Below are 25009 nucleotides of genomic sequence, written 5' to 3'. Positions count from 1 at the left end.
GAGTAAAGTCAGGTGAGGACCTTGAGTCAGAGGCCCTCCCTCTGGATCTCCTTATCGGGTATTTTGGATGACCCCCCTTCCCTCGCTGGGACCACTGTACCCTCAGGTGCCCACAGAATGTCTCCTGAGGGAGAGTCACCAATGAGGAAGGAGGGGCCAGTATCTGGTGTTGTGTTAGACAAAGGTGGGATGCAAAAGGAGAGCCTTCCAACTGTCCAGTGAAGTGACCCTGGGCAAGTCACAGAGTCATTTAGGGTGGCCATTATCTCAGCTGAATGGCGGAATCCATTTCGTGCCACATGTAGTTTCCGCTGGGAACTTTTCACTGAAGACTTTGGTTGCCAGATGGGACCCAACTCCCTTTCTGCCCTGTTGTGAGCGTGGAAGGAGGCTCTTGGAAGAAGAAGGGTGAGGCAGTGTCCTGGCCCTCTCCGAAGAAGCCCCTGCCCCTCTAAGGGCCTATTGTTGTCACCATCAGGACACGCCACCTTTGAGTTGGGAGCCACCTGGATCCATGGCTCCCATGGGAATCCCATCTATCATCTAGCAGAAGCCAATGGCCTCCTGGAAGAGACAACTGATGGGGAACGCAGTGTGGGCCGTATCAGTCTCTACTCCAAGAATGGCGTGGCCTGCTACCTCACCAACCGTGGCCGCAGGATCCCCAAGGACGTGGTTGAGGAATTCAGCGATTTATACAACGAGGTGAGGTGTTAGTAGGGCAGTTGGGCACATGGGTGTGGGAGGCAGGGAGCAGCCTGGTAATATGGGGGGAGGAGCTGGGTGACCTGTGGGGTCTTCTGTGATTCTGGTCATGTTTTTGCATCCTCTCTTGGCCCTGTATTTGGAAAATCAGGACAATTTGAGGACAGAACGAAGATGATGAGTGGGAAAGTACTAGGTAAGAGACCATTGATACAAATGATTAAATATTTCTTCAGAAAGACCTTAAACATCTTTTATTAGGGGGCGTCTGGGTAGCTCATTTGGTTGAGTGTCTGGCTCTTAATTTTGGCTCAGGTCATAATCTCAGGGTCCTGGGATCAGCTGCATTGGGCTCTGCACTCAGCAGGAAGACTACTTGAAGATTTCTCTCCCTCTCCCTCTGCCCCACCCCTGCTCTCTTTCTCTCTCTCAAATAAATAAATAAATCTTAAAAGAGTCTTCTTTTAGACTTTATTAGTAGGTGCTTGGGTGGTGATTGTTGTTGTTACTGCTTTTGGATACTCTTGTAAGTGATAATTTTTTTAAAAGTTTACTTTCTACTTTTTTCCAGCATGTAGAACTATAACTGATTGTTACATATTGATTTAGCTACTTTGATAAAGTATTATTTTAATGCTAATATTATATCCACTAACCTTAATTTATATTCTAATATGCTTTGGAATTTTATGTACATACTATACCAAAAAATGGCAACTTTTTTCCTTCTTTCTAATCCTCAGACCTGCATTATGCAGTAGAACTTTCTACAACAATGGAGATGTTTTAGACCTGCATTATCCAGTAGGGTAATCACTAGCTACATGTGGCTCTAGAGCTCTTGAAATGTATCTAGCAACACTGAGGAATTAAATATTTAATTAATTTTAAATTGCCACAGGTGTTTGGTGGCTATTCTATTGGACAGCACAGCCTGAGACAACTTATTTCTTTTCTTGCCATATTGCACTGGCTAGTGTCTCCAGTATAGTGTTGGGTAGAAGTGGCAATGGCAGTCATCCTTGTCTAATTCAGGTTTTTTAAAAAGTGTTCATGTTTTTAGTATCTTTCAGTGTTGCTGTGAACTGCACTTAACAACCAAGGGAGCGTGGAGGCCTTGCCTTCTGATAGCTTCTCATTTATAGTGTAATGAACCTTCACCACAGGTCAGCAAGTTGGCCAACAAGCACCTATTGCACATTTTCTGTCTCTTGGGTGTGGGGGAGGAGAAACAACTCTCAACTCTCGCTTTGGGGATAGTCCTTGCTGAATGGAAGGCAGGCACACCGTGACTTCTCTGTGTGCACCCACAAGGTATATTGTGTGTTTTCACTCACGTACAAAGAGACTGAATTCTTAACGAGCAGATAAGAACCAGTATTCTCCAAAGTAGACCTTCCTGGTCCACTGGGAATTAGTCACATCCTGATTTCCAGGTTGTAGTGAGTGCTTTAAACATGGTTGTCTCTTGAGAAGGACTTTCAGGGTCTATGACCTGCTTGTTCTCTTAAATGTGCTTAAAAGTAGATCATCATCAGCTTCTGCTTGTGGGTTTGATTTTTTAAAGCTACGAGTGTGAGCTATGGAGAGCAGGATGACGAAGGTGGGTTATCAGCCGGAGTCTTGAATTTGGGTCAGAAGGAAGAGGTGTTAACCACGAGGAAAGAGAGATTTCCTTGTGTGGCTCTTAACCAGAGCTGGAGGCCATTCTGAAGAGACGAGCTCTAAGCCTGGGAAGCCCTGCCTGAGGGTGGCTTCATAAGAAATATGCAACCTTCCGACAAGGTGATGACGACTTTGAAGGGCTGCTTATTTGAATCTGTTCTACTTGTTAACAAATAAGATGAGTTCATGCTCTAGTATCATATAGAACTTAGGCCCTGGAGCAAGACTACCTTCATTCAAATACTAGTTCTGCCACTTATGAGCTGTATGATCTTGAGCAAGTTGTTGAGGCTCTCTGACCCTTACTTTCCTCATCTATAAAATGGACACAGTTAAACCTACTTCAGAGGGTCATGAGGATTAAATGAGATCCTGATGCAAAGTGCTTACTGAGGATCGGGGTGAGGATTATCAGCTGGTACAGTACCATTTCCCTAGGTCACATTGGGAAGATGTCATTTAATCCAGGACAGGTGACTGTACCCCTGTGCCAAACCCATGTTCAGTGAAGGCTGTCCAGTTGGTGGTTGATACAAAGAATCATGTAGATGTACTAAATTTATCACTCCCAGCTGCACATTTCAGCCTTTAGTCAGCATAAGCTAAGGACTGGCTACCATGTTGCTTATTGCCTCGGGGGGGGGGGGGGGGGGGGAGTCAGGGAGGAGGAGACCAGCCGAAAGCCTGACTCCTTGGCAGTGGTGCTGGGTGAGGAATTTGCTGAGGATTCCAGTTAAGGCCAAATGTCTTGCATCTTGTGACTGGAGGGAGGAAAAGCAAACAATTTAGCTCATTTTCTTCTTCATACTGTATACTTCAGAGACATGTTTAATTCATATTTCTAGCTCATGGGGAGGCTTTTCCCTTGAGTGGGATGGTGGGCAATGGGCAACGTCACCTTCCTTCCACTAGGGTACAGCCCCAGGGCCCTGTACCAGGGCTGGGGTACAGAGCAAACACCCATTAACGCGTGTTGACCAAATTCAAACTCACTTTAGGAGGGGGAACACACCACTAATTGACACCAGCCCCAGATGTTTGACCAAGGAGCCCACATTTGCTGGTGTCTTGGGAGGGAGAGTGGGCCACCCTTCAGTGTCGCCAGGGTTCAGAGACCTTGATGTGACTCTTAGTCCCTTGTGCCCTGCCCCTGCCTGCCTTTTCAAAGTCATCTCTTGTAACTTTGTCTTTCCTTGCTGCCTACTTGGGCAAGACTGAGCTACTTACGTTCTCTCAGGGCCTCTCACCTTCCTCATCCTTTCCTTTCTTTCTCACTGCCAGCTGTCTGAGGTCATCTGGGTCGACCCCACAACCCCTGGGTTCTTCCCTGTCACAATGCCTCATGTAGAATCAGCCCAGTTATATCTCCCCACTCTGAGCTAGGGCAGGGGAGCGTCCTTCTTGCTCGTGATTATATTCTGTGTTTGGCACAGCCCAGTAACTGTTGATTGAGTGAATGCTGGGGCTCAGACCTTGCCCTCTGGGGATGCCATGCCTGACCCAGGACTAGCTTCCATTCGCCAGGGAAACGAGTCCAGTGTTTGGTGGAAGTTATGTGCCAAGCAGGGAGGGGAAGCAGTAGGACCATGCTCCAAGGGACGGTTTGTTGCTTTCTGTTGATAAGGTGTGGGTTGGAGTTCTTGCCAAAATATGCCTGTGAAATGTATTTTCATTCCTTGGCACCCTGGGGCCTACCTCCCCACCACATGTCTTGCCCCAACATGGCCATCTTGCTTAAACAAATCTGGGTTCCACAGTAAAAGGCACTTTGTGTGGATCCAGGAAGCACCACGGAGGGTCTCCTGGGAGGTCAGATTTCAGGACTCCTTCTGCTCCCTCTTCCCTGAGAACACCAGACAGGCCAGTTCAGACTGCCCTCCTGGGAGAGGGTGAAGCAGATACACTTGGCCAGGAGTCGTGGGGAAAGGGTTTGGGCATTTGGTTCTGGGAAAAAGGAAATGTGTGCAGACCTGGGTTGTCCAGTGGTTGTTCGGCTTGGCCACAGAGTGCCTTTGATGGGAGGGGGCGGTTCCTTTCCCACCAGGCACCAAACATTTTGCTTTGTTTTCAGCAAGGGCCCAGCAAGAGAGCCTCCAAGGCTCCCTCCCCTTCCCAACAGACCCAGCAGGTCTTAGAGGGCAGTCTGGAAGCAAGGAGGCTGGCTGCCCAGGGCAACCTGTCAGCCTGAACCTTGGCCCTATTGGTGCAGCCCAAGTGCGGCACCCAGGGCTGCACAGATTCACCAAGGAAGAGGAGCTGTGGGCTCAGCATGTCCAGAAATACCTAGAAGGTGGGGACTTCTGAGTTGGGGTTCTTTGGTCTGAGAGAGAGGTTGGGAGGAGGGAGTGTGTTTTCAGCCTCCTGGGGGGTCTCTCTGGCAGGTCTATAACTTGACCCAGGAGTTCTTCCGGCATGGTAAACCAGTCAATGCTGAGAGTCAGAACAGCGTAGGGGTGTTCACCCGGGAGGAGGTGCGCAACCGCATCAGGGATGACTCTGAGGACCCGGAGGCCACCAAGCGCCTGAAGCTCGCCATGATCCAGCAGTACCTGAAGGTATCCTTGTCTGCCCAGAGCTTTGTTGAATACAGGGCGGTGGGAGGAAGACCCATTCTGGGGAGTCTGGGTCCAAGGAGGCCGGCGCTGCTTTGAGGTCCTCTTCCCACCTCTGCCCTGCCCTTTTGGTCACCCGGCTCCTCTCTGGCTCTTCCCACAGGTGGAGAGCTGTGAGAGTGGTTCCCACAGCATGGACGAGGTGTCTCTGAGCGCCTTCGGGGAGTGGACCGAGATCCCCGGGGCCCACCACATCATCCCCTCGGGCTTCATGCGGGTTGTGGAGCTGCTGGCCGAGGGCATCCCCACCCACGTCATCCAGCTGGGGAAACCTGTCCGTTGTGTGCACTGGGACCAGGCCTCGGCCCGCCCCCGGGGCCCGGAGATTGAGCCCCGGGGCGAAGGTGACCACAACCATGACGCTGGGGAGGGCGGCCAGGGGGGAGAGGAGCCCCGGGGGGATGGGCGGGATGAGGACAAGCAGTGGCCGGTGCTGGTGGAGTGTGAGGACTGCGAGGTGATCCCGGCGGACCACGTGATCGTGACCGTGTCGCTGGGCGTGCTCAAGAGGCAGTACACCAGCTTCTTCCGGCCAGGCCTGCCCGCCGAGAAGGTGGCTGCCATCCACCGCCTGGGCATCGGCACCACCGACAAGATCTTTCTGGAATTCGAGGAGCCCTTCTGGGGCCCTGAGTGCAACAGCCTACAGTTTGTGTGGGAGGACGAGGCGGAGAGCCGCACCCTGACCTACCTGCCCGAGCTCTGGTACCGCAAGATCTGCGGCTTCGACGTCCTCTACCCGCCCGAGCGCTACGGCCACGTGCTGAGCGGCTGGATCTGCGGGGAGGAGGCCCTCGTCATGGAGAAGTGTGACGACGAGGCGGTGGCCGAGATCTGCACGGAGATGCTGCGGCAGTTCACAGGTGTGTCCCCTCACCTCCGGCCTCCCTGCCCACCTCCCAACCCCCCCGCAATCCTCTACTCGGCCCTCTGCCTCTCCTGCACCTGCTGTAGCTCTCCGCAGCCCTGGATCGCTGTGTCCAATGGGAGAGCTGCCTCAGGGCGCCTGGGCTCCCAGATGGCGGGCTCCTCCCCGCAGCCCCCTTTTGGAACTTGAAACACTCAGAACCTCAGGCGCTGTGTTTCTTCTAAGAGCTGATGGTAAAAAAACTCAGGTATCACCCGCAAACCTCAGATTGTCCATTTCCCACCTATACTGTCCTGCTCAGAGATGGATTTGCGTTTCACTGATTCTTTTAATTGAACATTTTTTCATCCACTACCCCAGAAGAGCCTCACGAGAACCCCTGAAGTGGGAAGGGGATACGTGATGATCTGGAATATTTTTTCATACAGGAAAATTAGCCCCCTTCCCCCATGAGCTGTTTTGCTGGGAGTGTCCACAAGGAGGCGTTGCGGAGGGGGGGGAGGGTAAGGGCTGGAGCCCCCAGCCCAGCTACCTCCTCCTGGGTCTTCCATGCCTCCCTGCGGGGGTCTGGCCCTCTTGCAGCCCTGCCCCTGGACTGCCAGTTGCTTGTTCAGGGGCATCTTTCGTGTGCAGCCATTTCTTATTTTCCTTCCCCTTGGCTCTTCCAACTCCCCAACAGGGAACCCCAACATTCCAAAACCTCGGCGAATCCTGCGCTCGGCCTGGGGCAGCAACCCCTACTTCCGAGGCTCCTATTCGTACACGCAGGTGGGCTCTAGTGGCGCAGACGTGGAGAAGCTGGCCAAGCCCCTGCCTTACACGGAGAGCTCCAAGACGGCGGTGAGCGTGGGTGGAGGGTGAGGAGGGCCGGAGTGGGGCTGGGGGGCTGGTGGGCTGGGGGCAGGTACTTTGGATGTGGGCGGGCGGTGCTCACCGAGGGGTGCCAGGCGGAGACACAAGGAGTAGCTCTGGTGTTGAACATGGAAACAAGGACACGTGCACTTAACATCTGGAAGAAAAGATGGGATCAAAATTGAGATGTTAAACACTTTATTGAGGTGGTTAGAAGCTGAGCCATTTCAGGCTCTGCCGTCCCCTACGGTAGCCATTGGCCACATTTCATTGAAATTAATTAAAATTGAAATCTATGTATTAAATATTTAGTTCCTTGGTTGCACTGGCCACTTTTGAAGTTTGATAGTTACGGTGCCCAGTGGCCGTGGTGTTGGATTGTGTAGCTAATGGGGCATTTCTATCGCCACGGAAAGTTCTCTCGGACAGCACTGATTGCATAGAAGTAAGTTTCCCCAATATATTTTATTTACTTCTTTTTCCTAATATTTTTCAGAAAAGAAATTTGAGAATACTGACCCTCCCCCAAATTATATCAACTTATAATAAATCATAGGGAAAAAGAATAAATCTGAGAGAAACAATTATATATATTTGTATATATAATTATTTTTATATTACATTTGTATATATAATTGTAAATATGTATTATATATATTTGTATATACAACTGTATATATTTCTGGTCTTATAAAGTGGATTTCGAGTTTCCCCCAACAAGTATACACTTGTTAAATACATGTTACAACCCCAGCAGAATTACTCTGGGAACAATTCTTTGGTGTGAGGGATGAAGAAGACTCCCAGCGTGTATTGTGCATGCCCTGGTTGGCCTCAGTGGGAGAGAGGAGCAGCGGCCCTTGCTGCTGCCGCAGCCTCCCTCCCGAAACCAGACCTTCTGTTGTCACCTGCATCAGTTAGGACTAACGCCTACAGCACAAAGCAAAACAACATGAAAATACCTGGGGCTTACCCCAGACAGAGTCTCCTTCTGTCATATAAGGGGAAACCCAGAGGTAGGTACGAGTGTCACTGGCACCCGGCACCATCTTCAAGGCCACTTTGTGGTTCTAGAGGGCTGCGAGGCTGCCACTCAGGTCTGGGACAGGCAGAGTCCCCTTGGGGCTAGTCAGTTCCTCTAAGAAGACAGTGCACTTGAAGCCGATTGGCCAGAACTAAGTCACCTGCCTAGAGTAGCTGCAAAAGGGGTTAGGATTGATCATCTTTTATTCTGGATGGCAATGCGCCCAGTTAAAGATCAGGGCTTTGTGATGGAGGAGAAAGAGGACCTCCAGCCTAACTGCCTCTGCAGGCTCCTCCTTGTTGGTGGGTTAAAGCTTCCCTTTCCCTACTCAAAGTGAGTGGTCCATGGACCAGCAGCCAGCAGCACCAGCATCATGGGGGAGAGCCTTAGAAATGCAGGCTCTTGACCCCCTGGACCTGCTGAATAAGCAACAACAGGCTACCAGGGTCCCCTGTGGGTGCCTTTGCACACTCAGGTTATGCAAAGTTGTGCATCAGTGGGAAAAAGTCCCAACTCAAGCTTGGAGGGCAAGCACTCGTTCTTTACCTGGACCCCACCTAGACAGCTTCTGCTTTCTCGAGGTTGAGCCCCAGCCCTACCAAAGTTCTCACTGTCCCTTGCTCTAGTGCGTTTTTGCCCCCATTTTCCCCTTCTTCCTGAAATGTCCTTTGCCTGTTTGTTTACCTAGCATCTTTGGAGAAGCAGCCCAAAGATCCTGTGCTCTGGGAAGCTTTGTGCGATCCCCCTTACAGTGGGCCTGTTTTCTGGGCTCTCAGCACCTTGTCCAAACACCCATCATGTCACACGTGATGCCGTTTAGTAATTGGGTTTCGTGTCTGGCTTCCCCACCAGCAAGGAAGCTCCTCAAAGCAGCAGCCCGGTCACCTTTTATCTTCCAAGTGCTCAGAACAGTCTCTGGACCCTAATAGGGGCTCCATAAAGGTTTGTTAAATTACCGCCTAACTTTATCAAGTGCTTATGTTCTTTTAGGCTCTAAGTGCTTTAGATACATTATTTTCATTAATCCTTATACCCACCCTCAGAAGCAGGTGGTCTGAACCTGAGTGGCAGGTGACAAAAACCAAGGCTTAGGGAGGTTAAACCCCTTGCCCTGAGTTCACTAGCAAGAGGCACAGTGAGCCTTTGAGCCTGCAGAACCAGGACTCCTAATAGGGCCTGAGTGGAAAGAACTGAGGCCTGGATATCTGGGGAAGAAGCAGGGGAAGGTGGCCAGGTGGGATGGGCAATTCCTCATCCCGTGGAAACAGCAGTACCTGCATCTCAGGTACGGCTATCTGACCTGTGGTGTGGATGGGGGAGTTCCCGGGGCAGACAGGTAGCCTCCCGGCCTTTCTCGCTCCTCCACGCTCACTTCCCCCGTCCCCCGGCCCAGCCCATGCAGGTGCTGTTCTCGGGTGAGGCCACTCACCGCAAGTACTACTCCACTACCCATGGTGCTCTGCTCTCTGGCCAGCGCGAGGCCGCCCGTCTCATCGAGATGTACCGGGACCTCTTCCAGCAGGGGACCTGAGGGCCCTCTTCACTGCCCAGCGTGTTCCTTACAGAGCCACTAACTCGTGACTGCCAGCCCTGCCCCTCGCTGCTGTGTGCTCCTCATTTTCTAATCCGCTGTAGACTGGATTTGTATCTTTGGTAGAGGTAGACACCCTGACTGGCTTCAGATCTGGTCCTGTAGCTCTTCCTCTTCTCCATGCCAGTTGGGGACCAGGGTGGGGCCCATTGACTTACCTCTGTGCTCGGACCTCCCCTCCCCTCCCCCCTGCCTTGTTATTGTAAGTGCCTTCAACACTTTGCATTTGGGGATAATAAAAGAGGCTTGCCCTTCCCATGCTCCTCAGCTTCTCTCTTCTTCCGTTTACCTCAGCCTCTTCATGTGTATGTGTTTCTCTAGTTGTTTTTTGTTGTCGTTGTTTTGTTTTTTAGCCCATCCTTTTTGAGTGAGGGGATGGTGGGAGGGCTGTGACCTGGCTGTGCCCCCAGAAGGTAAAGTATCTGCCTTTATTGGAAGAAGTATCCCCTTACCGCAGTCTGTTTGTGGTTGTTTGCCTTCCTGCTGGCGAGACCCCTCAGGGCTCAGGGCTCCTCACTACTCAGCTCAGCTCCTTCGGGATGGGCCTGTGTCTGCCCACTGGCCCTTTGCTGGACCTCTCAGAGCCCTACTGGGTGGCATGGCCACATGGAGTGAAGGTGAGTTCATGGGAGGGGACATCTGCTGTGGCTCCATGCCCTGCTCAGGTGTATTAATTTTAGTGAGTGTCACCCGGCCTTGGGGCCCTAGGTCTGGCCTTTGGGCTGCCTGCTGTTGACTTCTGGGAAGGAGAGTCTGGCCATTTTGGGGGGAATGTTCTGAATTGTGGCCCGCCTGCTGTATTCCAAGGGCCTATCACTTATTGGGGATGTTAGTCTTTTCGGCTTTTTTTGCTGAATGAAAGCGCACACACACACACACACACATCCCTCCCACCAGCATGCATGCGCACACGTGCAGACACACTCACCTGTGCACGTGTGCACACAGGCATGCACCTATGTGTGTGAGCACACGTGCACATCTACACACACTCCTACACGATACACCAGCCTGCACCCATTCACCAACACACAACCTCATGTACATGCACACGCAGAGTCTTAAAGAACATTTAGTCATGTTCTTCCTCCAGACTGCTAATGACAGAGTTCGAAACATCTAGAAGTAAGGGATTTGGGTGGGGGAGGATGTTGTGAACCTCCAGCTGGGCCCATGTGGTTGAACTCCGTGAACTTAGGTTGGGCCCCCTTCTCAGAAGCGTAGGGCCCGGCTCCTGCTGTGACCCCACATCCCCTCCCCTGTTGCCTCCAGTGATGATGGAGCTGTCCCCGCTGCGGGCACACCTACACCGCGGCCTGCCTGCGTTTGCTGACACACACACCCCCGCCCCGCACACACCCCCAGCACATGCACTCTGCTCACAGGAACGCTTGCTTTGCCCAGGTGGGTCCTCCTGGAGCTCACGTCGGGGACTCGTCATCACCTGGCACGTAACTTAGAAAACTGTAAGCGCAGAAACATTTTTTGAGAAGAGGTTCCATTGACATGGTGCAAGCTCACAGGTCATGAAAGGGTGCCTAGGAACGTCCCCTCCCACACGTGTCCCCGGGGTCTGGCTGCTCCCCACTGCCCATGTTCTTAGAGGCTCCATTTCCAGTATGTCCGTGTAAATAGGGGCCCTTCTTGCTCCCTTTTTACACAAAAGTGACCAAGTATTCATCCCGTCCCGCATTTTGCTTGTTTTCATTAATGTAATGTATCTCGGAGATCTTTCATAGTGGCACTTTTATGCAGACAATGTAAATTTGGACTTTGCTGTGGTCCAGGGGGAGGTGTCTCCTTCCCAGCCCACAGTCACTTTGCAGCAAGCGCCGTCTGTGGACTTCACCTCGGGAGGCCCTGACCCCATGTGCACCCTCCCGTGTCTTCAGTTTTCCCCACTGGCTAAGGTGGGGTGGATAGAAGTGGCCTGGAACATGAGGATGGGGGAAGAAAGTAATAAGTAGATACCCTGGATCATCGGCAGAGGAATTTTAAAGGGCTCCGTGAGGTGAAAGTGTCCTAAGTGTTTATTCCGTGATTACATGTTGGGCAGCTTCAGGTATGGCCAAGGGGGAGGGAGGAAACATTCACTTAGAGCCAGCCATCTGCCAGGCAGGGCATCTGTTGTGAACGCTGGGCACATGGGCCTCTTAATTTGATATGGAGGCCAGCTCAGGCTGGGGAGGGGGACTTATCCCCACGGGGAGACAAAGCCTGTAAGAGTTAAGTAATGGCCCCCAAGGTCACTGAGGTCTGACTCCCACTGCAGGTTCTTCCTATTTACTTCCTATTACTGCACTGAAAAGAAGAGGCTGGTGCCAGGGGGGAAAAAATCTGAGGCAGTTGCTGGAGAGATTGGCCATGGGTATGCCGTGCTGAGAAACTGCGTGTCAGATTCCGTCAATAGAACCAGCTGTGGTACGTCCATACAATGGAATACTATGTACCAATAGAAAAAAAAACCAAGCCGTTATTTTCAACATCAATTCATCTCTAAAACGTGAGGTTGAGTGAAGGAGGCCAGACACAAGCCTATATATACTCTATGATTTTTTAAATATGGGATTTTTAAATATGAGGTTCAAGAACCAACAAAGCTAACTATAATGTAGATATGAGATGTAATGTAGATATGAGATATAATGTAGATATGAGATATCTACATTATAGTTATGAGATATAAGATATGAGAGGATGGGTAGTGCCTGGGAAGAAGTATGGGTAGGGGTGCTTTCTGGGTTGCAGAAATGTTCTGTATCTTGACCTGGATCGCAGTGGAGTGGGTACATACATTCGTAAAAATGCACTGGGTTATACCCTGAAGACTTAGGCTTCTTTCTGTGTGTATGATATAACTCAATTTAAGAAGTTTAAAGAAGAGTCTGAGGACACCCATCCCCCCACCATCCCATCCCCAAATACACAGTTGTGTTGACCCAGTGAATTTCGTCCTTGCAGCAGAGAGGACACATGCCGAGAGCAGATAAAGGGAGGAAGGACCTACTTATGTCTCCCTGGCTGCCTGGTGATAAGGACTGGCCTTATGCTTACTAGCATGTCACCCTTTATCAGACCCCTGGCTTAGCTCCCCTCATCTGGGCATCGACAGCTCGGTGAGGGAAGCAGGGATTGTCTCACAGCCGAGGAGATCCGGGTTCTCAGAACAGCTTGGGACTGTTCAAGGCCACGCAGCTTGGAGCCCACGCCATCTGAGGGAGGAGTGAGCCACCCTGGGAGGAAGGTGGGGACAGGTGCGGGAGGGGTGGCCCTGGAGAGTTGGCCACAGCTTTCCAGGGTGCCACTTCCGCATCAAACAATCACGTAATGTGGGGAGCATTTATGGTTTGCAGCTCCACACACAGATGTGAAGCAGATAAAAGCAAGGGCCATTCAGAAACAAGACAGACTAGATGTACCAGGAACAGAGGCTGAGTTCCTTGCTGTGACTAGGTCTCTGAGGCAGCCTTGGCACTGAGGGATTCTCAGAGGCCTCTCTCAGGGATGGCAAATGTGGCACGCACAGGCTACCACCCACGTCAGTGCCTGCTCAACAATTCCTATCCCCCACAGAAAGCACTTGAGAGGAAATGTCTCTGGCCCAAGATTCTAGTAGGATGGTTGTGGTGGTGTCTTGTGCTGGGGGCATCGGTGAGGCTGCGAGCCAGGTGTTCAGTTGTGGTCTTGTGGAAGCCTCAGAAATGTTCCTTTCAGACGCCCAGGGGGTACTTGGCAGATACTGTGTCTTCCCACCTTGGCTGGTATGGGACAGGTTAGCAGTTAGCTCCTGCTTCATGGGAGCCGCTGGAATGTCTGTGCTGCCCACAAACAAATGTGGGAGAGAAGCATTTCTGGTTTGAGTCACCCTACATTTACTTGGGCCTGTTGAGATGAGCCGGAGGGTAACCAACCCCAAGGTACAGAGCGAGGTGGGCTGCTCAGTTCTAGAAAACTGCCTGCTTAATTAATGGTCTGCCAAACATAATGGTAGAGTTTAGGAGGCCGTGCTGTTTTATAATGACTGGCTGGGCTGTTTGTTGAGGCTACTCCTGATTTGTGTAGGGTAATCAAATCTCAACGGATGGGAGGCACTGTGGCCCTACTAAGGTGGCCTCCGGGACATCTAAGCTCATGGTGGCCACATGATAGAAGAAGGGAAGGAGCTGGTCACAAGCCCTGCTTCGTACTAACTGGAGATGTGGATACAAAAGCTGGTCTCGCCTCTCATGAGTCCGGAAGTGGTTGTTGAACGCTGATTTTTTGTAGGCACTGATTTTCAAAACCTGCCTTTCTGTTAGAAGATGCAAAATGCCAGGCATATTTTATTTCAGTAAGCTCAGTATTTGAGCAATTTTAAGACAACCCGCCCCCACCCCGGGTTTCCCCTGTCAGCTCTCCCCCTTCATCCTCTAAAGCCCCTGTCTCCTCACTGTCAACAGACAACAATGTCTCCTGCTTCACAGTCTCAAGAGAAGCCACTGGAGGCAACTTCCTTGCCAAATCTACAAAGAGCTCATCTTCACACCCATCCTGATAGGGACTGCTCCCATTCCTCCCGACACAGAGGAAGTACGTGACTCCTGTGCATCTCCTGCCCAAACTCAGGGATCTTCCCCGGTTCTTCCCTCTCCCCCTTCTCTCCACGCCATCTTTTCTGTCCATGTTTCAAGATGCCCTTGTCTTTCCTATCACCCCATCCTCTTTCTACCACCTTCCTTTGCCTTCCTTTCAGCCAAGCTTCATGCTAGCATTTTCTGCACTTGGTCTCTCGGAATTCTCACTATCCTTACCCTAGCAGTTGTCGGTGGGGATCCTTAGGTTGCAGAGAGAGGCCCTGGAAGGGCCGCACTGCCTCGCCTTCTCACCAAGGCTGGGAGAGGTTGGGGAGGAGCCACGGCTGACTCCAGGGTATCTGGAAATAAGGCCAAAGTCGTGGTCTGAAACAGTCCTCTCGCGCCATCTGCTGGCCATATGGGACTACAGCCCTCTTGCGGCAGGGAGAACAGGTCTGTGCTGGATTCTTCTCTGGGGGCTTTTCTGAATTCAACACCACGACCACCACCCAACAAATCACAGGAAGCATCTTTAATTTACATAGAATAAATGAATAAAATAAGATTGAAACATATTCTAGAGTAGCATTTATTTTTCATTCTTAACAGTAAAAAGAGACCTTGGTGGCCCCAAGATAAAATTTTCTTTCTTTCCTCCCTCTCTTCCTCCTTTCATTCCTTCCTCCCTTTCCCTCCCTCTTTCCCTGTCTCCCTTCCCTTCCCTTTCTCTACCATACTTTAAGCGCTTTCCTTTTGTATGCCAACCTCAAAAAGATCTAATTATGCTTTAATATATAAGTTCACTAAATAAATAAATAAATAAATAGATAAAACATTGAACCTATTTGTTTCCCAAACAAACAAAAGTTGGGCTGTATGATTTGAATTCTTTTAAATTTGTTGAGTTTGTTTTATGGTCCAGGATATGGTCTATCTTGGTACATGATCTATGGGGCTTGCGAAGGATGTGTATTCTGCTATTGTTGGGTCGAAGTTCTATGGATGTTGATTAGATCCTCTTGGTGGATGGTATTATTGGTTTCTTCTATATCCTTGCAGATTTTCTGTCCAGTTCTAGCAATGGTTGAGAGAGTAGTGTTGAAGTATCTAACTATGATTATGGATTTATTTATCCTTTCAGTTCTAGCAGGGTTTTTTTGTGGTGTCCATAGACTATTTTAGAACAGTTTTAGACTTAAGAAAAGGTAAAATATATAGAGTCCCTTGCCTCCAACCATTTTCCCTATTATTAATATCTTACATTGTTATCGTATGTTTTCTACAACTAATGAACCAACAATGGTGCGTCATTGTTCGCCAAAGTCTGTAGTTGATTCAGATTTTTTTTTAGTTTTTACCTAATGTCTTTTGTCTGTCCCAGAATTCCACCCAGGATACCATGTTCCACTTAGCTGTCATGTTTCCTTGGGTTCCTCTTGGTTGTGACAGTTTCTCAGACTCTCCCTGTTTTGGACGGTGTTACCCGTCTTGAGTGCGGTTAGGTAGGATGCCCTCTACTGGAATTTGTCTGATGTTTTTCTCATGGCCAGACTGGTGTTATATGCTTCGGGGAGGAAGACCACAGAAGTCAAGGGCCGTTGCATCTCATCATATCAAGGGTACCCACCACCAACAGGATCTATGACTGTTGATATTGACCTTGCTCACTTGACCATTGGTCAGTTTTCTGCACTGTAAGTTATTCTTTCCCCCACTCCCCCTGCTCCACTCTTTGAAAGGAAGTCACTATGGGCAGCCACAGGTAAGGAGTTACGCTCCTCTCCTTAAGAGTGTCTACCTTAATATGTTGGAATTCTTCTGCAGAGAAGAATTCTTTCCCCTCTCCCCCAGTCCCCTATTAATTTATTCAGTAAGTCATATTTATGTATCAGAGTGGATTCACGGAGATTTATTTTATGCTTTGGGTTATCCAATACTACTTAATTTTGTTATTAAGTTGTTCCAGCTTTGACCATCGGGAACTCTTTCAGTTGGCTCCTATGTCTCTTTGATGTACCCCTATCAAAGTGTTCAAAAAAACACTTACTTACTTTTTGGCTCTACATGATATTCCAGGCTCATGATATTCTACATGATATTCCAGCTGGCCTATGTCCCTGCCCCAGTCATAGAAACAGCCATTTCTCTAAAGAACCCTAGCTCCTTTTGAATAGAGGATGGTGTTAGAAACCAAGGTTTGGGTATTTGGTGTGCTTGTTGCAATGGAGATGTCTCGGCTTCTAGGCTCTCTCAGCTGACAGCTATGTATACACTAACCATGTGTATATACATATCTGTGGGTATTTTAATATGTAACTGTTTGTGTCTATAGTAAGTGTGGATTCTTAGGGATCCCTTCCTCACCTCAGGCATCATTCTAGCTGCCTCCCACCCCCTTCATTTCCAAAGGGTATTTTCACTGGATGGAAGGTTCTGATGGGCAGCTCTGTTCTTAGAGCCCTTAAATGCTGTGCTTTTCGTCTGGCTTCTGTGATTCTGATGAGTAATCTGCTGTCTTTAGAATTGTGTTTCCCTAGAAGAAGGTGTCATTTCTCTCTTACTTCTGTCAAGATTTTCTCCCAAGTTGCCAAAGCCTTCAGACTCAGCATTCAGGTAATCCCCTTTAATGGAGCTTTCTGGTGATGTTACTACCTTGTCTATAACTCCCTGCCCCTTCTGGTCAATTTCTGTTTTCTGAATTCCCCCAGAGCTGCAGTTTGCTTTTTTACTGTGCTTCTTCACTGTACTTGTCTTGTTTGCTAATAATGTGACCATGTGTCTTAGGTGGTTCACAGAGATTACATCCTTGTATCCCCAAGTATTTATTTAATAAGGGTGCAAAAAAAGTTTATTGACTGGTGAAGGTAATAATAGAATTGGTATAAAATCTTCTGGCTTTTAAAAATCAATTTTTAGTGATATAAATAGTTGTGAAGATATTCTCCTAAAAAATAAAGGAACTTTACAGATAAAGCTAAAGTTGCCTGTGATCATTTCCTTAATTCTGAGCCCCCTGCCCCCTTAAGGATTTGGTGTTCGTCCTACCAAAATATAAGAATCTGTTTCTACATCCATAATATGTGAATGTAAATTATATTGTATTTTGTATGTCCGTGTATTTTTAGATAAACGGAGTTGCCCTGTACATACTCTCTTTCAATTTGCTCTGTTGTTCACACAACAAAAGAACTCTCTGCTTAAATTATGTATCTCATGTATTCCTTTCAGCTGATAGATAGACTTTCATTGTATGACCATACTTCATACTTCGCTTTGTCAAGGATGGACATTTTGTTGTTTCTAGTTGTTCGTTATTATAAACAATGCTATGATAACAAGAGACAATGCCCCTGTGTGCACATGTGTAAAAGTCCCTGGGTCGTAGGGCACAGTATTTTCAGTTTTGGAAGACACTGCCAAATTATCCTGAAAAGAGGTTTACCAAATTTACACTCCCACAAATGGGGTATGAGAACACTTGTATTTATGCCATTTTGCCATCATTTAGTGTACTGCAAAATCCATGTTTTTTATTTTTTGTCATCAGCTAGGTAAAACCAGGTGTCTTATTTTTTGCTTTAATTGCATTTCCCAACTAGTGATATTTTTTCTTATGATTATTAGACATTTAGGGTCCCCCCCATGTGTTGTCTGTCTTGTCCTTTAGCCCACATTTCTGGTATTGTCTTTTTCTTAGTGATTTTTAGGAGTTTATAAAAATATATTTAGGATAATAGTCTTTTTGTCCATGATATGGATTGCAAATATTTTCTTCCAGTCAGCTGTATTGTTTATGGGATCTTTTCACATATAGAAGCTTTACCTTCAGAAATGAACAAACTTACCAATATTTTCTTTTTTTTGTTTTGTTTTGTTTTTAGAGAGACAGAGAGAGTGCGAGTGGGAGGGGGAAGGGCAGAGGGAGAAGAGAGAGAGAGAATCTCAAGCGGGCTCCACAACTCCGCACAGAGCCTGACCCGGGACTTGATCCCATGACTGTGACATCATGACCTGAGCTGAAACCAAGAGTCGGATGCTTAACTGACTGAGCCGCCCAAGTGCCCCATCGATTTTGTGCTTTTTATAACCTTTTTAAGAATATGCATTTCTATCCCAAGCCATAAAGCTAGTATTCTGTGTTTTTAAAGTAATTCTTAAGCTTTTATATCTTTAGATCTTCAGTGGACTTGTGGTATGAGGCAGGGGTGTGGCTTCGTGCTGGTTTCTCATTGTCAGCTGGTTATCCTAATATCACCTGTTGCATGAGTCACCCTTTCCCCACTGATATGAAATGTCATCAAATGATTATTGTTGGGGAATAGGAGGGCTATTTGTTTTTGGAATATTGGTTTATGCTTGGCTACACTGCAAACTCTTTTATTCGTTTCAGTTATTTATCAGTTCCTTTTCTTGGATGTTGTGGGTAGAAGATCATATTACTTGCAAAATTAGATAGTCCTGTTTCTTTACTGTCAATGTACCTGCTGTTTCTTTTTCTCTTTTCTTACTGCTTTAGTAGAGCTACCGATATAATGTTGAGTAAAGGAGCGATAGGAGGACCGTAGCCTTGTTTCTGACTTTAATGGGAATGCTTCTGAAGTTTCTAATAAGTATGCTATTTGCTTTTGTTTTCTGATGGGTACCTTTCATCAGGTCAAAGAAATTCCCTTCTTTATCTAGTTCGTAACTGTCTTACTATAAGTGAAAATTGAATTTTATCAAATGCTTTTTCTGTATCTATTGGAGATCATCATAGGGTTTTTCTCCCTTTACCTGTTAATGTGTTAATAACATTAATATTCTGATATTTTCCTTGTATCTTGGGGACAGTCTTTACCTTGTTGTACCAGTCAATTCAGAATTTACCAGTAAATTCTGCTCTGGTAACAAATAATCTCTAAATCTTAGTGAATTACAACAGAAGTTTATTTATTGCTCATGTCATGTGAGCACTAAGGATTGATTTCATGTCTTCTTAATTCTAGGACCCACGTTGATGGAGCATCTCATGGTAGATGGAAAAGACAGATACTGGAGCATCTTAACATTTCTACTCAAGACTGACATGTATTACTTCTATTCACTTTTTTGGTCCAAGCCCATCAGTGATTAAGCCTGATGTCAGTGACTAAGCTTGATGTCAGTGACTAGGCATATAATCCTGTGGAAAAGTGCCCAGCAAGTTGGGGCAGCGGATGTTTTCATAATTATAATACAATCTATCACACTGGCCATGATATAGTATTACTTTAATTTGTTGCTGGATTTCATGTGCAAATATTTATTTAGGCTTTTGTATCTATGTTCACAAGTGACCTAAGATTTTTTTGTCTTGGGCTTTCCTGGTTTTTTTTTTTTTTTTTTCTTCTTCTCTTGGGCTTTTAAAATAATTGGGTAGCTTTGCATCTTTTTTACTATATCCATTGCAAAAGTCTGTATAGAATGTTAATTACCTGTTTCCTGGAGTTTTAAAGAACTTACTTGCAAAACTGGTTGGACTTGGTTTTTTTTGAAGTAGATTTTTGACTGATGTTTTGATTTCTTTTATGGTCGACTTTCCGTGAACATTTTCTACTTTTTGAGGGGAGATGCAATTTTGGCAATTTATAGTTTCTTAGAAAATTGGCCTTTTCATGATGGTTTAAACATTTACAGCTTAAAAACTGTTCACAGTGTTCTCTGTGACTTTAGTCATACCCTCCCCACCCCCACTTTGTTTCTTTTTCTTTGTGTTTATGTTGACTGGGCTTTTTCAAAAGGTACTGTTTTAAAAGAAGCTTGAAAGTATCTGCCTCTTGCGTTTAGGCCTGAATGATACCCTATTTAGGTTTGAAAATCACGGTCTCTCTTTATCATTCTCTCTATTCTTCAAAGCCCATGTACAACAAGGGTATCATTTGCAGCTCACCAAAAACTGTGAGCTGGGCCCCAGTGACGGACCAGGAAACCCAGGGCTAGGGATGGTGGCGTGGGGTCCCTGTTCTAGGCCAGAAGAGGGGGTGTTCCAGTTTGGACCAGCCTTTGTTCTAGCTCAGGGCAAGAACCAGATTGGTGTTGCCACTTGTGGTAGATGATGACGAAAGTGACCTTGGTTCTTCCCTTCTCCCCATGACCCGAGGCTTTTCTAGATGACCTTGCATCTCCTGCCACAGAATAGGTTACTGTGGGCTGGATTAGGTCCCCCACACATTCATAGGTTGATGTCCTAACCCAGCTATGTGCGATGGATTGGAAGATTAATCAGCAAATATTCGGTCACTCTCCTTTCCCTCGGGGAGCAGTTTCGTTTCCTGCCCCAGTCATGTTAGGCTTGGCTCTCTGACTTGTTTCGGCCAATGGAATGTGAACAGACACGATGTGATATGAGCAGAAGTTTGAAATATGCTTGTACAGCTGCGTTTCGCTTCTCGTGTACTTGTCATTTGTCATGAGAAGAACGCGCCCCCGATAGCTGACGTTTCCTGGAGGTTATGGAGGAGCCCATGGAAGCCTGGAACCAAACCTAGGACCGGTGGACAGACACAGAAGCAAGAAAAACAAACACTTGCTCTTGTAACCTGTGAATTTAGGGGTGGCTTGTTTTGCAAACTTATCGTGGCAATAACTGACTGATACACCTCTCTTTGGGGGAGTCGCTCAGCCCCCAAGAGGGATATTTCTAGGCACCGGCGATAGGACGAACAGGGCCGTAGATGGGGAAGCCACCCAGGGTACAAGGGAGGCTCAGTCCTGCCAAGGGGCCTGGCAGGAATAAGACAAGGGGTTCAGTTCCCTGGGGGAGACATTACATGGCATGACGACAGAGGCCAACGGGCATTCTTTTAGTTCTGTTTTACCAGTCTGAGGAAAGATCTACCCCCAACTCCCTAGTTCTCAGCTAAAGAGGAAGAACTTTGTTCTAAAAATTCAGAGCTACTGGCCACTCTTCTTCCATCAAAGAGAACATCTGAGAAACTATACCATCCTATTCTGCTCTCAGGTCTCTTCTGATCCTAGACCCATAAGCCTGGACAGGCCAGTGAGCATGAAGTCTTTGCTGAGGGTAGAAAGTTTCTGCAGGAATCAGGAGGATGGGGCATCATTACTGTGTCCTCAGCTACTCAGAGAGCAGTCCTTGGGCCATGGAGCAGGGACTGAAGGTTAGATAATTGGGAGGGCTCTTCTTGGGATTATGAGTGGGGAGCAGGGAGATATGCAGAGAAGAAGGTAGGGCTTTTTCTTACCAGCCAGTGGTGCCTCTGTTGCAGAAGGGAAATCTCTGGCAAGGGCCCGAGAGTCTCTTTTCCTCCGCTGAATTTCCTCAGCCCTGGAGTTCCCACTGTTTCCAAGTGGTTGGCTGATACCCTTACTTTTCAGACCTGTTTTGAATTTATGTCCTCTTTTTAGGTCTTTGGTGGTGTTTTAAGGGGGAAGGGGTCTTATAAAGGGCTTGACAGGATTGCATTTTAAGTCGGAAGTCTCCGTTCTTGATTTAAAAATTCTTTCTTACACCAACTGTGTGTATGAGTTTCAGTAGTAAAGTGAGGAGAAAATTTGTGTATGGATGACCACAGAATTTGTGTGTGGAGGTAGTGCTGGGGTTGGAAATGTGGCTTTGGGATATGAGCATTGCCATGGATGGCGACAAGAAAAGAAAAAAAAACAACCCAAGAATAGAACTTTAGGACGTGTCTGTATACAAGGGGAGACGGAAGAGGGACAGGAAAAAGAAAAAGCTTTCCTGAGTTGTTAGAGGCTCCTAACAAGGCAGGCAGGTCTAGATGGTAGCCTGGGAATGCTGAGTGTAGGGATGGCATGTGGAAACGCCATCTGCAGAATCTCCAGAACTCTACCTCTTCTCACCATTCCTCTCTATTGCCGTGGCCAGTGGCCCGAATGCCACCATCTCTTGCCTGGACTGTTGCAGTCACCTCTCTCTCTACTAGCCTCCTGCTTCTGCTCTAGTCCCTCTTTCTCTTTATTAGCCCGACATACAGCCAGAGTGACCCTGTTCACCCTAAGTCTGATCCTGTCTCTTCGTTGCTCAAGCCCGCTGAAGGCCCCACCTGACTCCCTTTGTCCCACCTGGAAAGCCAGGCTCCTGCTGTGATTTACATGGCCCTGTGTACTTGGGCCCCCATCACCTCCCGCCGCTGGCGTCTTCAGTGCCTGCTCCTCTCCTTTGCCGGATAGGCCCTGCCTACTCGGTCCTCCTTGTTAACCTTCAAACACACCAGGTCTCCTCCTCAGTTGGGACTTTGGCAGCTGCTCCTCCCTCTGCCTCCCAGAGATGTGCACGGCTCACCCCTTTTCCATCTTTAGGCCTTTCTCCTACATCACTTTCTCTCTGAGGCCCTCCCTAGGTACTTGACCTCAAAGTGCATTCTCCTCCCCACCCCCAACACTTCTGTTTCCTTTTCCTATTATGTTTCTTTGGCTTGCCACCATCTACTGTATATTTTTTTATGTTGTTTATTACCCATCACTCCTGTCTCTTCTGAAATGAGGACTCTGTGGAGGTAGAGGTTTTTTTCTTTTGTACACAGATGCCTCCCCATCTGCCGGGCACATAAGTAGATGCTCAGTAAATATTATCAAACACACGCACTGCTCAGCGGCCATCATTTGTTATTGGCTGGTGGGGACTAGCTGGTTGAGAGGCATCAGAGGGCTCCTGGGCTCCACCTGGGCAGTTCATATCTGGGGTTGGAGGAATGCCAGCTGCCTAATCTGCAAGAGGTCAACACCTCTTCCTATTCACGTCTCTGCTCAGCCTCTGAACTCACTAAGGGACTTTCAGACCGCAGTTTGGCTTCCCATCAAGTTCATTTGTCATCATGAAGATATTGGCTTGTATATATAGTTAGGCTGTATTTCCATTAAAAATTAGTACATTGGGGTGCCTGGGTGGCTCAGTGGGTTTAAGCCTCTGCCTTCAGCTCAGGTCATGATCCCAGGGTCCTGGGATCGAGCCCTGCATCGGGCTCTCTGCTCAGTGGGGAGCCTGTTTCCCCGCTCTCTGTCTGCCTGTCTGTCTACTTGTGATCTCTGTCTGTCAAATAAATAAAATAAAAAAATTAGTACATTGGTCTTGGGCTTCTGCCCCTGAAGTCCTAGTAAGTTAGGCTGTCTTTGTCTGCTTATAGGAGATTGGTCACTATGGAACCCTGACCAGACCCATTTTCTAGACTTGTACTATCAAGGACTGCACACCTTGGCTCGGTGTGAGTTCATAGAGTCCTTGAGCCTTCTGAGACACAGCCGGTGGTGATATTTCCTGCTACCCCCCTTTCCTTTTCACAGGTCTCTTTCAAAATCCTATACATTTGGTCAGTCAGGGAAGATGTCCTCAGGGCTGAGGGCTTCTAGAAAAAGCCTTTTGTGTCAGGTTCCTAGTTAGAGGGGGGACTCTTCATTTCTGCTGTTGCAGATTAGGTAACAGGATACAGGCTGGAAATGTGTTGCCTGGCATAGGGAGAAGGCACTGCGAGCTGCCCACTCCATAGCTATTCCTTCTTTCTTCCTACTGCCAGAATCCCTATTTTGTTCACGATAGCAGTGTGCCCTGAGAAAGGCAGTGATCCTTGTTGCCCTAAAGCAAGGATTGACAGACTTTTCCTGTAAAGGGCAAGACAGTAAAATCTGGGCTTTGTGAACCAAGAGGAAACCTCCATGTAATTTTCCCATTGTGACATATTCTTTGGATTTCCTCCCTGCCCACCCCGAACCTACCCCAACCATTTAAAAATGTAAAATTCATTCTTAGTTTGTGGGTTGTACAAAATCAGCTGGTGGGTTGAACGCAGACCTCTGCCACCAAACACCCGGCCTTGGAGATTATCAGTGTCCCTGGCAGGTCGTGGGACCCCGGTCTGGCCCACAAGACCCAGCGGAGGTGTGCTGAGGGAGGGGTTCTGGGAAAGCTTTTCTTACCTTGATGAAAGCAGACCTTTCTCCTTCACTCCTTCCCCTCATCATTTTGAATAAGAATATGGATTATGGAAACATTGATCATGCATTAGGCAACAAAGAGTATACAGGTCAACACACCAGAGATTAGAATGCAAAGGCCTGAAAGGGAAAATACTAGCAACCTCCCACCTTGTAACTTATCAAGTGAGAAAAATAATGCCCCGGGTTTAAGTAGCTGTCTACCAGCGTCCGTAGTTGCATTCTGAACCCTTCTAGCATGCTGGAGTTGTCCATGGCTGTCTGCCCCTGCCCGATCTGGGAGCATCACTCCCAGCTGTGGACACTGGTCCCCAGGCTGGTGTGTTTTGTACCACGTGATCTGATCCACCTCCATCTGCCTGCCCAGCTGATCAGACTTGGCCTCCTAATTAGCCAGTCCATAGGCTGACCAGTGACCCAGGTGGCTTGGCTCAAGAGATCAGTGGGGCCAGTCTGGGTCACTCTCAGGAGTGGGAATGGGGACCCCCTTCTTCAGTTCTGGGCAGGACAGAAAGAGCTAGACACACATGGAATGGTGGAGTCCAGTGAATGGTGGGGCCCTGGAGGGAACGTCGCAGAAGTTGGGGGGAGGTCCTTCCGGCTGCCTCCAGCGTATCCCTCCTTCCCTCAGGCCCTCAGCTCTGGGAGCTCAGGCTGCTGTGGCCCCAGTTCCTGGATTTCTCCTTGATTCTAAATGCCTCCTGTGATTCTTGCTTTGTTCTTCCCCAGACCAGAGTAATTTGAGAATGTAGGCTGGGGTCTGGCTCAGCATGCCTTTTGTTTCCCTGCTCCTCTAAGGGGTGGCTGGGGGAAGGGCAGAGAGCCAGCTCCAAATGGGGGGGGAGAATCCAGGGCAGCCCCCCTGCCCGAAGGCCCCACCGCCGGTACCACCTGGGTCAGCAGGGCTCCACAGAGAGCGACTCTGAGCAGAGCCTGCGGGACCGGTTTAGCCTTGACGAGCATCTGGTTTTGTGCTTCGCTGGAGCCACAAGGAGTAGAAAAAAAAGAAAAAAAAGGAAATTCTTTCCAAGTGGCCGGTGAACATGTACGTCCCTGGGGCTGTAACAGGATGGAAATAGAAACAGGGTCAGGAGGGCACTGAGGAGCCGGGGCTCTGACAGGTCACCGAGGGGAGGGCGACTGAGGTCTCAAAACTTTTGCCGGGACCTGTCAGCGCCTGGAGCAGGAGGGACTAAGGGGTTGGGCTGG

General features: G+C 48.3%; 1 protein-coding gene across 4 annotated transcripts in view; it reads left to right on the top strand.

The window, feature by feature from the left end:
* SMOX (spermine oxidase) overlaps window positions 1-19616 on the top strand; it is a 46797-nt gene extending 27181 nt beyond the window's left edge. For 2 of the 4 annotated variants that reach the window (XM_045981517.1, XM_045981518.1), the window contains exons 3-8: window positions 479-705; window positions 4752-4925; window positions 5086-5845; window positions 6530-6690; window positions 8579-8668; window positions 9120-9575. In XM_045981517.1, coding sequence (XP_045837473.1) covers window positions 479-705; window positions 4752-4925; window positions 5086-5845; window positions 6530-6690; window positions 8579-8668; window positions 9120-9257 — 1550 coding nt within the window. In that variant the 3' untranslated portion in view covers window positions 9258-9575. Of the gene's footprint in view, window positions 1-478; window positions 706-4751; window positions 4926-5085; window positions 5846-6529; window positions 6691-8578; window positions 8669-9119; window positions 9576-18855 lie in introns of those variants that run through there. The other 2 variants (XM_045981520.1, XM_045981519.1) reach the window with 2 other exon arrangements.
* Window positions 19617-25009: the final 5393 nt, after the last annotated feature.

Source organism: Meles meles, chromosome 16 (assembly GCF_922984935.1).
Source record: "Meles meles chromosome 16, mMelMel3.1 paternal haplotype, whole genome shotgun sequence".
Lineage (NCBI taxonomy): Eukaryota > Metazoa > Chordata > Mammalia > Carnivora > Mustelidae > Meles > Meles meles.
Note: the sequence above shows the minus strand (reverse complement) of the source record. Positions and strands in the feature narration are given on the sequence as shown.